The 12,003-nt window shown below is 49.7% G+C and overlaps 1 protein-coding gene and 1 long non-coding RNA gene across 2 annotated transcripts in view; one reads left to right on the top strand and one right to left on the bottom strand.

Moving 5' to 3' along the window:
- STK40 (serine/threonine kinase 40) overlaps nt 1-12,003 on the bottom strand; it is a 33,671-nt gene that overhangs the window by 7,235 nt on the left and 14,433 nt on the right. The window contains exons 6-10 of the mRNA XM_019512558.1: nt 10,966-11,018; nt 3,911-4,026; nt 1,552-1,696; nt 1,042-1,161; nt 287-371 (exon numbers count right to left, since the gene is read on the bottom strand). Coding sequence (XP_019368103.1) covers nt 287-371; nt 1,042-1,161; nt 1,552-1,696; nt 3,911-4,026; nt 10,966-11,018 — 519 coding nt within the window. The remainder of the gene's footprint in view (nt 1-286; nt 372-1,041; nt 1,162-1,551; nt 1,697-3,910; nt 4,027-10,965; nt 11,019-12,003) is intronic.
- The window catches only part of LOC109294243, an 8,431-nt gene continuing 460 nt past the window's right edge, over nt 4,033-12,003 (top strand). The window contains exon 1 of the long non-coding RNA XR_002096486.1: nt 4,033-5,059. This is a non-coding gene — a long non-coding RNA (uncharacterized LOC109294243). The remainder of the gene's footprint in view (nt 5,060-12,003) is intronic.

Genomic DNA, 12,003 nt, shown 5'->3' with positions numbered 1-12,003 from the left:
CGCTGCTGTTGCACCTGCAAGTGTGGTTCTCAGCAGCTGCCCAGCTCATACCTCCCGCAGCCCTTGTTAGCACAGATGCTGTGGGCTCAGTGGAGAGACAGGAGAAGGCAGGAGCTGCAGTGGAGCAGCAGCAGTACAAGAGGAAGGCGCTAGCCCTGAGGCAGATTTGCATGGGCCTTTGGAAGAGCTGCTGGGCATAGGCCTGCTCTCAACAGCTCCCCACTCACTTGTGAGGATGTGGGACGACACTCCCACTCCCTTCCTCCCCCTGCCATGGCATCCTTACCTCCTGGGGGTTCTCTGGGTTGGCCACCTGGTCATCAATGTCAGGCACCACTTGCAGAGGGCCACTGAGTGAGGACATGGACTGCCTGTGGGGAGAGAGCGCATGAGCAATGCAGGACAGAACTTGTGCAGGGCTCAGCCCAGCTGCCGTGCAATGGCGGTGGAGGCAATGCAGAACTAGCTTGCCAGGTGCATCCGGGGCACTGCAGCACATAGGTGCAACCCTGGCTGTGCCTCTGATGGGCTGCTTCAAACCCACAGCTAACTGTTGTTCTGACTTGAAGGAAGTTGTGTTACCAGCGCCCAGAGCTCTAAACAGGATGTGGGATTTGTAGTCTGGCCTAGGTACAAGTGAAAATAGCCACTGCTCCAGAAGTCATCAAGCCTGACGGCTGACTCAGGCAGGGCATAACTGCATCCAGCTTGGGAGCCCTTGGCTTCAGATGCTGGGGTCACAGCGCTGGACAGCCAGTGCCTACTTGGCACAAACATCTGCTGGAAGGGGCAGCCACATTGGGCTGGGCCCATTTGGACTGTGGCTCTGCAATCCCTGGAGAGGCACCTTCAATCTCACTCCTACCACCCTCCCGAGTCTGCTCTAGATCCAAGCTCTCCCCCTCCATGTTTCATGCCTGGTTTCGCTGAGCTGGACCTGGGGAGCTGCCATCTCTGTGGCAACGTGTTCCTGTTTCATGTGGGAGATGTCGCTGACCACACAGGGATGCAGAGCCCCTCTGGTGACTTAGGAGCACATACCAGGACGCAATGATGGAGCTGAGCGATTCCAGCACCTCAGAGGCAGTCAGGCGCTGCTGTGGGTCTAGGACCAGCAGCTTCCGGATCAAGCACACCGTGTTTTCGGAAACCCGCCCATCTCTGTCAGGAAAAACCACCATGAGGCTGGGAGGAAGGGCACCAGGGGTACGTAGCCAAGGCAAACATGGATGTATAGCAAGGGTGCTGCGGGGCCAAGCAGGGACAGGGGTGGGTGGGACGCTGGGGGCATGCGACTGCTCTGACCGGTCAGAGCTGAGCAGCAGGCATCGCTCCACCCACCAATGTGTTCCCTATTCCTGTGCTGTGGCAGGGGAATGGAGGCAGATGGGTCAGGGCCGTGCTCATGCTGGATGAGGCGCCTCAGCTCCACTCCCGCGCCTTGGAGAGCGGTGCCTGCTGGCCTCTGGCTCTGCATTGGGCTGAGGCCCTCCCACCCACCTGACATTGAGGAGCTGGACCCGAGGGCAAGGGCAGGGGTGGGGGACTCACTCAGGGATGGTGTACTCGGCGGCCTTGATCTTGCGGAAGAGCTCTTGAGGTATGCTGTCATAGAAGGGGAACTGGCCATACAGCATGGTGAACAGCACCACACCCAAGGCCCACATGTCACTGGGTTTCCCGCGGTATGGCCGACCTGCAGAGGAAGGGGACAGCCGTCACATGGGGCCTTTGCCCTTGGCAGCACTCAAGAGAAGGAACACAGCATCACATGTAGACCAGCCTCCAACAGCAAGCATGAGCATCAGAACTAGCATTAGAGCCAGTCTGGCATTAAAGCAGCATGGGTAACAGCCCACATCCTGCATCAGAGAGCTGCCTTCACAAAGGTCCTTGACAAAGGGGTATACTCTGTGTGGAAGTGCAGTTCAGGGCTGGGGGTTCAGGAAGTCAGCCTGCTTCCCTGTGGTGGAAAAAACTATTTACAACAGGGTCTCGAGACGAGTGATGTGCAGGCTCCTGTGACCAGACACCAGGTGCCTTCCATGGAGCTCAGAGCCTGGCCTGTGTCTGTGCCCCAGCCCTGCAGCTTCCCATCCTGGGGGCACTCCCTCAGCCCTCATTCTTCTGGACACAGGTATGTAGTGTACTGGTTTCCAACCTTTTTTGCTGCAATCCTAAATTGGCCACCGACAGGACCTCCCGACCCAGGACTGCAGGGGCTGCTGGGAGTGCAGCAGCGGCCTGGGGACAGGGGAGCCGCCATTGCCCCCTTTGTGCACAGTGGCCCCGACCCTGGGCCATGCACATGAACGTGAGTGTGCATGTGTGCGCAGACCCTTTGCGACCTTACTGAGGACCCTCCACGGCCCTGATTTGGGAACCAATGATTTAGTGCCTGGCAAGACTGAGCCCGGTGGTTTCTCTCTCAGGTCCTGTCTCCCTTAAATCCAATGCTGCAGATGCCCGAGAGGTTTCCCCTCTGTCCCTAAGTGCTCACTGGTCAGTGTCTACCCCCTGAAGCAGTTGCATTTCAGTGGTGCTTATAGGAGCATAAGCCAAAGCACTTGTGGATGTCAGACATTGAAAAGGCTTCCTACTACACAAGACCAAAGCAGGGAGGAACATGGTAGCTTGTAATCGTGAATCAGACTGAGGAGCATGAGCCTAAGGCTGGCATGGTTTGGGCAGCGAGGATCCTGCCTTGAGCAGGGGGCTGGGCTAGATGTGACCTTCTGAGGGCCCTGCCATCCTGGCTCTGTTAGGATTTGAAGTGAGAGGCATGGGGGACAGGGGAGGAAGCCCTGACAAAAAAAATTCCACCATTTGAGCAGCAATCTGCAGGCAGTCAGCTCACGCCCCCTCCTCCCCATAGCCTCCACGTGAGAAGGCAAGCTCCAGGCTTCCTGCATCTGGCTCTGATACAACCCTGTCAAGATGCTGTGACTCAGCCTTCAGATGCGATCAGAAACACACGACTGCTGGAGTCTGATGCGACATGCATGGCCCAGTGCTCAGGGACCCCTCCCCTGTGCCCAGGCATGCTGGAAAGCCTCATGCTGCAGCACTGGCCCACTACAGGACCCACCGTGGGATTGGCACTTTACACCTTTCACTGCACCAAAACCTGGGATGAAGAGAAAGACTTCCTGTGACTCACGGGACAGTCCTTGCTACAGCCTGCTGCATTTGCACTCATGCTCTGCTGCGCACAGCTCAGCGTAGCACCTCCACCACTTCCTCCCCCCTACTCCTCTGGAAGTCATGTTCTGCAAGCCCAAGCTTCATGCCATCTAGAAGATAGCTCCTTCCAGTGAGACCTACAACACTGATTCATTGTGGCTTCCTTTTTTAGCTCCCCCTCACACAGGCACATTAGCAAGGCAGAAGGCAGACAGAGGGCATCTTCTCTATACTAGAATCAGTCTCCCAGAAACTCAATGAACACCTTGCTTGTGACCACGTCTGCAAGTCAGCATGGGGCAAGGGCTGCCCAGACTCCAGTCCTGAATTTGGTGCAGGGTCTGAGCCTGTGGCCACTTTGGCCCCCGGGTAGGTATGTAGCCTGTTAAGCCACGGAGACCTCCAGTGGAAAAGAACTGAGAGAGGGAGAGCACAAGAGATGACCAAGGGAGTTATTGAAGAACAGCCCCAAATGCTGCTTTATCTCCCTGCCTTATTCCAAATTAGCTTTTGACTGGAGACAAATGCTAGAAGTGATCTCTCCTTGCCCAATTCCCTCCCTGCTGGAAAAAACAGACTCAATCGTACATCAGGGCGCAAGGGGACTTCAAAGGCCTCTCACCAGAAGGGAGTGCTGCCTAGTAGTGAGAACATGCAACAAATATTACAGACCGCTAAAGGTGGGACGGGGCTATGAGCTCCCACCAGGAGAGAAGGGGCTGCCTACCACTGAGCACGTCTGGGCTGATGTAAGCTGGGCTCCCTCGCTGATCTTTCAGCAGGTCGTCTTCACTCACGAGGTGCTTTCCAAGACAGAAGTTAGTTATGGTTATCCGGTGAGTCCTGTGGAGGATTACGATGCATTAGTGAGCAGGGAGGCAGGCCTGGAGCCAGCTTTGTGCTGCTCTCCAGGAACACTGTGCTGCTGAGCAGCAGCAGCTGTAACCCTGCCTGCCAGGGGAGATGAAATCCCAAAGTGCTAATGTGACTTGCGGTTCATCGTTTTCAAGGTAGGGGGACCCTGTGCTGGCATTTAAAGTCTCCAAAGCCTTACGACCCTGAGGAAGTCGCAGCGCTCTCGTCTGAGAAGTAATTTCTCTGCTTCTCTCAACATGCTCCCCACTCCCCAGTCCTTTCTGTTTACCAGCACTCTGCTGCAACACTCTTTCATGGCACAGATTTGCTGCCAGACTCTGTGGATATGTGAGGTACGGACAAAGTTGAATCAATTACCCAGAAAGAAGCCCTGCATTTATGTATTTCGTGGTAAAGGGAATTGGGAACTGTGGATATGTGCTTTTTTCACATGAAAATACCACTATTTCCTACAGGACTGCCTGCTCTGATTGCTTTCACACGGGAAACTAATCACCTCTATGTTAAGCTTGCAATAATCAACTGAATATAAAAATCTTAACATACAACTTAGAGGACAGAGCCCAAAGCCACTGCCAGGAAGATTATATCATCTTCTGCCTTGGAAAGTGTTTTTAAACTGAGATGAGTCAAACAAAACCAAGTGTTGGTTGGAAAAGCCATGATGATTTTTAAAGAAAGTAAGATGTATTTGAGGAGCTCCCACAAGCCTCTGCTGTTAAGGGATGTGAAGAGCAGAGCATCAAGAGACATGCTGGGAAAGAAGAGAAACATCTAAGCAATGCGGTGTTCAGACCCATGCAGAAGTGCTCAGGGATGCCTCGTTTTATTTAGTCACTTAAAAATGATCTAATCTGTAAATCACAGAACCCAGTTGCTGCACTTCTTTTGAGGACTGAGCTAGACACAGTTTTAGAGCATGCATGTGTTTCGGGGGGTGGTACCTTCCCTGTTTTCATTCTGCCAGGAACGTGACACATGCAGTTTAAATGCTTGGGGGGTGGGGGTGGGGGAGCAGGAAGCCCATTGCATTCCTCCAGTCAGCAGAGGAACAGAGTTTTTGCACCAGCATGTCAGGCACAGGAAGAGCACATCTGATCAGCCCCAAGCCACTGGTCCTCCCCATGAGTCTATTCAGAAATACCTCCCATCCTTTCCAGTGATTCACAGCTTTAGAGGATACAGCAAACTTCTCTCTCACCACAGCTGACTGTTTTGTTGCTTTTAAAACTCACTGTTTTAGCAGAGCACAAACTAGCCATGTGTTGGCCCAAGCAGTGTTGTGCATCTGAAGGCTGGTGTGCTGCCAAATGCCTTTCCCTGTGGGCTATTGAGGGGCCGGCCCTTGCACAGCCATGACTAACAGTCTGATGCTCCATTCCATCTTTTGCCTGGAGCAGGAGGCAAATACTGCAACTCCTTCTGTCCACTTCCTGCCTAGTGGGAAGAGACCCTGATCCTAAGCCAGAGTTCAACAAATGTTTCTTCTTTGCCAGATGTGAGCATTAAACACTGCAAGCCAACTTGGGAATCTCTGAAAGCCATCAATGGTTGCAGCAGAAACAGAGAACCCACTCCTGAGAGCAAAAGCCTCTTTTTGCCTTCCAGGAGGCACTGGGGTCACTGTGGACAGGTACTCCCAAGCAGATGCTTTCTCCTGGGAGCCAGTGTTATAGGATCACTGGAGTCGAGTTAAGACTTTACATTCCCACAGCTTCTCTCCATCTCTCACACCCTTCAGCCCCTTAACAGACTGGCAAAAACCTAAGCAAACAAGATAAATTCCTCTAGGACACTGACAACAATCCAGGATGCTGCAGGTAAACACTGCTGCAGCTTCAGCACAAACAAGGAGCCGCATTTGAGACCAGCATATCCACAGCCTTTGAAAGGACATTTATGCCACAGAAAAGCAAGCAGGATAACGTGTCACCCAATTTCACTCACTTGCCAAGACCACTCATAGGAGAGTTCAGAGACCTCTCAAAGCCGATTCTAGTGGATACAATAGACTGCCTTCCTGAGATGGAGCTGAGCAACCAACTTGGCTGTCTGACTATTCAGGAAAGACCTGCCCAAGCCAGTGAGGTCTCAAGTGACGACAAAACGCATGCACATCCCACTGCTACCACGTGCTGTTAGGTTGTAACCTTTCCCCATGGCTTATAACTAGTTAATTATTCAGGGAAGGAACTGTGCTTGCCAGCTTGTCTGTAAAGTAACTTATAGTGAACTAATTTCCATCATGAATAAGTCAATGTGTTAGAACTTGTATCAATTCAACTAATGGGAACAAGGAAAATATTTTCAGCACTGATGAAGAGAACCAGATAGAAAGGCTATATTTAGATTAGTAAATATTTTACTACAAGCTGTTACACAGTATTGACTGTCAGTGATTTGATTTTCTTAGTAATTACAGTACAGATTGCAGCACTGGGAGTTCATTTAGCATGAAGGGAATTTAAGTACGTGAGCAGTGGTGCTCGACACAGCTCAGTTGTAAAACACTGGACTTTGCTCTTCTAGGTTCCACAGACAGCGTCAGTAAAGCCATGGAGTCACATGGTTCCTGTCCACATCCCAGTGTATACACAAAATGGGGTAAAGGGGTCCAACCACCAGTCTCAAAGGAACGTTGATGCTTTCATTCTAAAGCCACAACCTCCGAGATGAGAGACTTGAAAATGGCAGAGAAGCCTGAAAGATAGTCTCATGTGTAAAGTGTCCCACTGTATGTCAAGATGGCAACACACCATCTCTAGCAATCACTAAAGATGTATGTTAATAGCCCACTAAAAAATAACCATGATTACTTATTTTTGGATGGAAGCAGGAGTCCAACTTGTCCATACTCAATAATATTATCCTCTGGTTTGGAAGTTCATTACAAAGTGAGTTTATGGAACTGTTAAGTCAGCATTTCACATCAATGAAATCAGCTGTACAAACAGGAAACAAAGCTAAAAATGCTTGGAAAATATCTCATTGGGTGTCTTGAAAATAAAAGGGCATTAGACACTATTACAATGCAAGAAAACCAGACAGCTCCAAATCATCATAGAGTGAGTCACCTCCAGGTAAGGACAGTTATTATGAAACCCAGGCGGACCAAAAGGCCAAGAGTGCAAAACAGCCAAAGTGTGCAGGTGCAGCGCATGTCATTCCTGGAACTACTTGTTAAAGCACTTTACTCTGATAATCCACAGGACAGTGTCCTATGTTGACTGCACAGGCCCCAAGATACCAAGTGTTCTGGAGTACTGGCACATGAAAAACTCCAGGATGTGAGGTTAGACTGTGTACAAGCTGAGATGCAACTGTTGTTATTTCTAAACCAAAACCCAAGAGCAATTGGGAGTCTAAAGCTGGAAAAATTGCTACTATTGTATTTCAAGAGGTGGAGAAGGCGGCCCGGATGGCCAAACATTCAGGAAGTCCTAAGGAAAGGCAGGGAATCATCTGACACCCACAGCTGGAAGGCCATGTGAGAGGAACACAGCGAGGCACCCAGAGGTTCACTCACTGCAAGTCTTACACAGTCACTGTAAAGTGTATGTGAGCACAGGCAGAAGCTCACTGCACACATGCTCAGGTATTCAGCTCCTGTTAGATTGACTCAGTTTAAAAGCTCCAGCTAACCAGCTAAGTTTACTCTGCTTCAGACAACAAATAGGCTGAGGGCAGGCAGCAGGCCTGACTGTCCTCCAGGATAAATCAGAAAGCCTCCATTTCCCGCAGAACATTTTTCCATTTTCTATCCACTGCTGTATCACTGGTGACCAGCTTCTCCAGTCTGACTGGAGAGAAATGACAGCTGCATCCCATCAAGGCAATCGTTCCCATTCAAAGGGAATGGGGGTGGGGGGGGTGGTAAACTGAGATTTGCGTCAGCACCGTTTGCTTTGTATGAGTCATGGTTCAGCTATGACCTTTTGGCTGATGCCATGTGTTTTTTCCTTTTCTAGGAACTTTCTCCTGGGGACGGTGGGGCTGTGTGCCCTGATGCTCTGGCAGGGTGGTTCCCCATTGTCATTTCGCTAACAATACGAGGACCAGAGAGTCTGCCCTGTGTCCAATGCACACCGCAAGAAGGGATCCAGCTCTTCTGTTCATAGAAGAGAAACTGGAAGCCTGGTTGCAGCTGGTTATCAGAAGTGTTAACTGCAAGGTCTTTTCTACCTTCCAACCCCTGACTGGCAGCCTAGATGGGGCCAAGTGCAGGGTCAGGTCCCAGGAGTTTAAGCAACTCCAAGATAATCAGGCAAGAAGCAGCAGCCTGAAGTTGACAGCTTCAGAGAAAGAATGGAACAAAAACAGGCCTTGCCTCTGTGCAGCAAGATAAAATGGGGAACAGCAACCGATGTCTAGGTCACAGGGAGGGGAGCTTGAAGCCAGCTATCTGGAGGTGGGTTCTTGAAGTACCGGAACAATGGTTTCTGGAAGGATCACTTGGAAGGACCTCAGTCTGGCTGACCAGAGTGACAATGGCAAGAAGCATGACTACAATAAGGACGGAGCAGCCTACAGGTTATTTAGTGGATCTTGCTCCCTACACATAGAGACACGTCACTGTACTGACCACATTTTAATTGTGAATCACATCCAGGCAAGGACAGTCATCATGATATCCACACTGACCTAAACGCCAAGAGCGCACAACAGCTGAAGTGTGCAGGTGCAGCGCATGTCATTCCTAGAACTGTTTGTTAAAGAGCACAAGTCTGCCTTATACATTCAAATGATAAGGTAGTCTTCAGGTGCAGCAAGAGGCAGAGGTGAGTTTTCAGGTCTCAGTGACTACCAAAAACCTGCCCAACTGTTAAACAGAGCATGCTTTGTTAATGAAGCTGGGTGTTTATGAAAACTAAGAGCCAGGTCCGGAGGTACTCTGTGCTGTAGGTGGATATTGTGTTAAAGCAGCGCCGAGCATCTTATGCCCTACTGTAAAGGAAATCTATATTCACCTGTGAGGATGAGCAGAGCTTACAGTTACGCTGGTCTGAATCACAGAACAGGGATTCTTCCATGAGTGTTGCAGTTTAGCATGCAGATATCCAAACCCTTGCAAACACAAAGGTGCTCTGAGCATGTCCCAGCTCTTATGCTCACTTTTTTTTTTTTTATTAAAACAATAAATCAGAAACCCCCTAGGACAATGCCACTCACAACTAGAGCTTACTTCTATTCCATTCTCCCCAAGGTCCTACTAAGAAGAACCATTCTCCAGTATACCCTCCTGCCACTCGCCAACCAGCAGAAGGGAAGTTGTTTGCTCTGCTGCCTTTGCTAGAAGTCTTTTACAGACTTGTAACTTTGAGGCCAGCAAGAACCATTATGATAATCTACTCTGATCTCCTCTACAGCACAGTGACAGGCCATCCACAAGAGCTATCCTGCATTTGAGAAAGTAAGAAAATAATCCTTCCTCACCTAGCACAGAGGATGAAACTTCTGCTGAATTTCTTGGGGAAGCTTCAGAATCTGATCCCTTAGCCTGAGTGGCAGTATGCTCAAGGTATGTGAATGTGAGGCATTAACACCAGAAACAGAAAGGTCATCTACAGTAACTGTGCCATTGGTAACACCCCTGGCCAAGGTAATGGACAGTAAGAAGTTTCTGGCTCAACTCCATCTACAATTAGGAAATGAAATTTGGTCACCACTTGGTTTCAAATACCATTGCTTCCCCTCTATAAACTCTGCTCTGAGGCACTGTCATGGGGTGCGACTGCAATGGATCAGCAGCTGTATAAGCAAGGTGCTATACTATTGGCACTGCATACAACCTGGTCAGTGGGTGAAACTGTTGTGCGCTGGGTTACAAGATATCCTGCATGACCAATGATAGTTCTAGCTTAATAGGGGCTGTGGGGAAAGGCAAGGAAACACCATAACTTCAGATAAAGAACTTCCTAGTAAACATGGGGTGGGGGAGCATTATAGGGCAAGGACATATTCCTAGACCAGGGCTCTGCCAGTGCTGGTAGCTAGAAGATCAAAGGACACATACCAGTTTAAAAAGCCTCTCTTCGGGTGGCGTGAGGGAGAGCTGTTTGTAGTGAGAACAGACACACAGGTCCCGGGAGAGTGGCAGAAATGTGAAACCACCAGGGTCTTCCCTGCACCCCAGGGAACTACATCTTAGGAGACAGGCATGTGCACAGAGTGGTTTGTTGTTTTAATATTATCTTAAACACATTTCTTCTCCTACTTCCCTCAAGAAGGCTGAACACCCAAGCCACTGCCCCTACAGAAACAGAGCAGCAGGCACTGGAGGGGCTTAGATCTGCTGAAGCAAATCATGTCAGAGGGCTGCAGCCAGAGTCCAGGTCCAGAGAGCAAGAATCAGGCGATTCCACCCCAGGACCCTGTAGGAGCAGGGGGAGGGGCAATGGGAGGGTTTACACTCAGTGCCCTGCAGCTGGCTCTGTGATGGTGACTAGGGAGTCCCAAGGCACAGCAGCTATGCAGGTACCTGCAGGAATGCTTGAGTTGGGTGTGGGACAAACACACTTCCATGGGGTTCTCTTTCTCTCAGATCTCAACTTGTGACAAACAGTAAGCTGACACTGCTGTTTGCCATTAGCTGTGCTATAGCAGCACTGCACATAGCCCAGAAGTCTGGCTGCAAGAGTGCACTCCAACAGCTGTGTGTGGGCAGCAGAAGTACCTGGGCACATTGGATCACCTGGGCTTAGTTTATTTCTGGAGACCCATAAGAACAGGATTTTGACAAGGGACCCTGCTCAACTGCATTTGCCACTCCCTCCTGGGAACAGCTACTCCTGGGTGAATTTAGTGATTGTCACTTGTGTGATGCCAAAAGCGTCTGTCTAAGGGAAAGGAAATTTGATTGAATCTTTACACAAGGACCCTAAATACAGGCTCAAGAAAGTCACTTACCTTTTGTTTAGCACCATGTTCCCTAGTTTCAAGTCTCTGTGCACAATATTTTTCTGCAAAATATATTCCATTTTAGATCAGTAAATGTGAACACAAACATGTTTGATGAGCTCAAGATTGCTCAGTACTCAGAAGACGTAAGCATTAAGTAAATATTAAGAGTACACTGATGAGGACAGAAACTAGAAAAACATTAGCAACCACACCACCTCCCCCCACGCTTTCCCTGCAAGGTCTGTTAATTTGATGCGTGTTCCAAGTGAAGCTAGGAGAGCAATATGACCACACAAGAAACCCACAGATGGCAGCAGTATCTGCACATGGAGATGGATTTAGATTCAAATAGTTATGCGAGTTTCAGCAAATACTAGTGACACCACCTGAAGTTTTCAGTCACTTTTGGGATCCATAGCAAAGAACAAAGGCTTGTCAGAATCATACCAGTAATCCTAACAGTCTGGAGTGCAGGGTCCTGAATCTAATGAGCTGTGGGACACCCCAGAACCTCCAAATTGATGGAGCATGGCACACACCATCAGTAGTAAACTTTCTCCACTCCAATTATTCTATTCTCACGTGCAGGTTAAAAGCCACATGGTCTATAAACACTCCTTACTCACATTACTCAGTGCCTTCTTCATTCTCTCATAGGGAGAATGAAGGCGGCACTGGGTAATGTGGGGTCCCCCTGGAGGATATGCTTGGCAATCTGGTGGTTGCACCAGAGGAGAAAGCAGACCTCTTTAACAAATTCTTCACCTCCATTTTCTTGTGCAGGGACCTGGACTCCCTGACCAAGATTCCACATAGACTCGGGAGAAACTCCACCAGGCCTAAGGTCAGGGAGGACCGGGTTAGAGCACTTCTGGAGGGGCTGGAAACGTTCATATCAGCAGGTCCAGATAATCTCCACCCCAGAGTGTTGAGGGAATTGGCAGGGGTTATTGAGGGGCCCCTGGCATGGCTTTACGAGCACTTGTGGTGCTCTGGCCAGGTGCCAGATGAATGGAAGAAAGCCAACTTTAAAAAAAAAAAAAA

The sequence above is a fragment of the Gavialis gangeticus genome, unplaced genomic scaffold (genome assembly GCF_001723915.1).
Source record: "Gavialis gangeticus isolate Ggan-Ray unplaced genomic scaffold, GavGan_comp1, whole genome shotgun sequence".
Lineage (NCBI taxonomy): Eukaryota > Metazoa > Chordata > Crocodylia > Gavialidae > Gavialis > Gavialis gangeticus.
The sequence above is the reverse complement of the archived record's forward strand: the minus strand, read 5'-3'. Positions and strand labels throughout refer to the sequence as shown.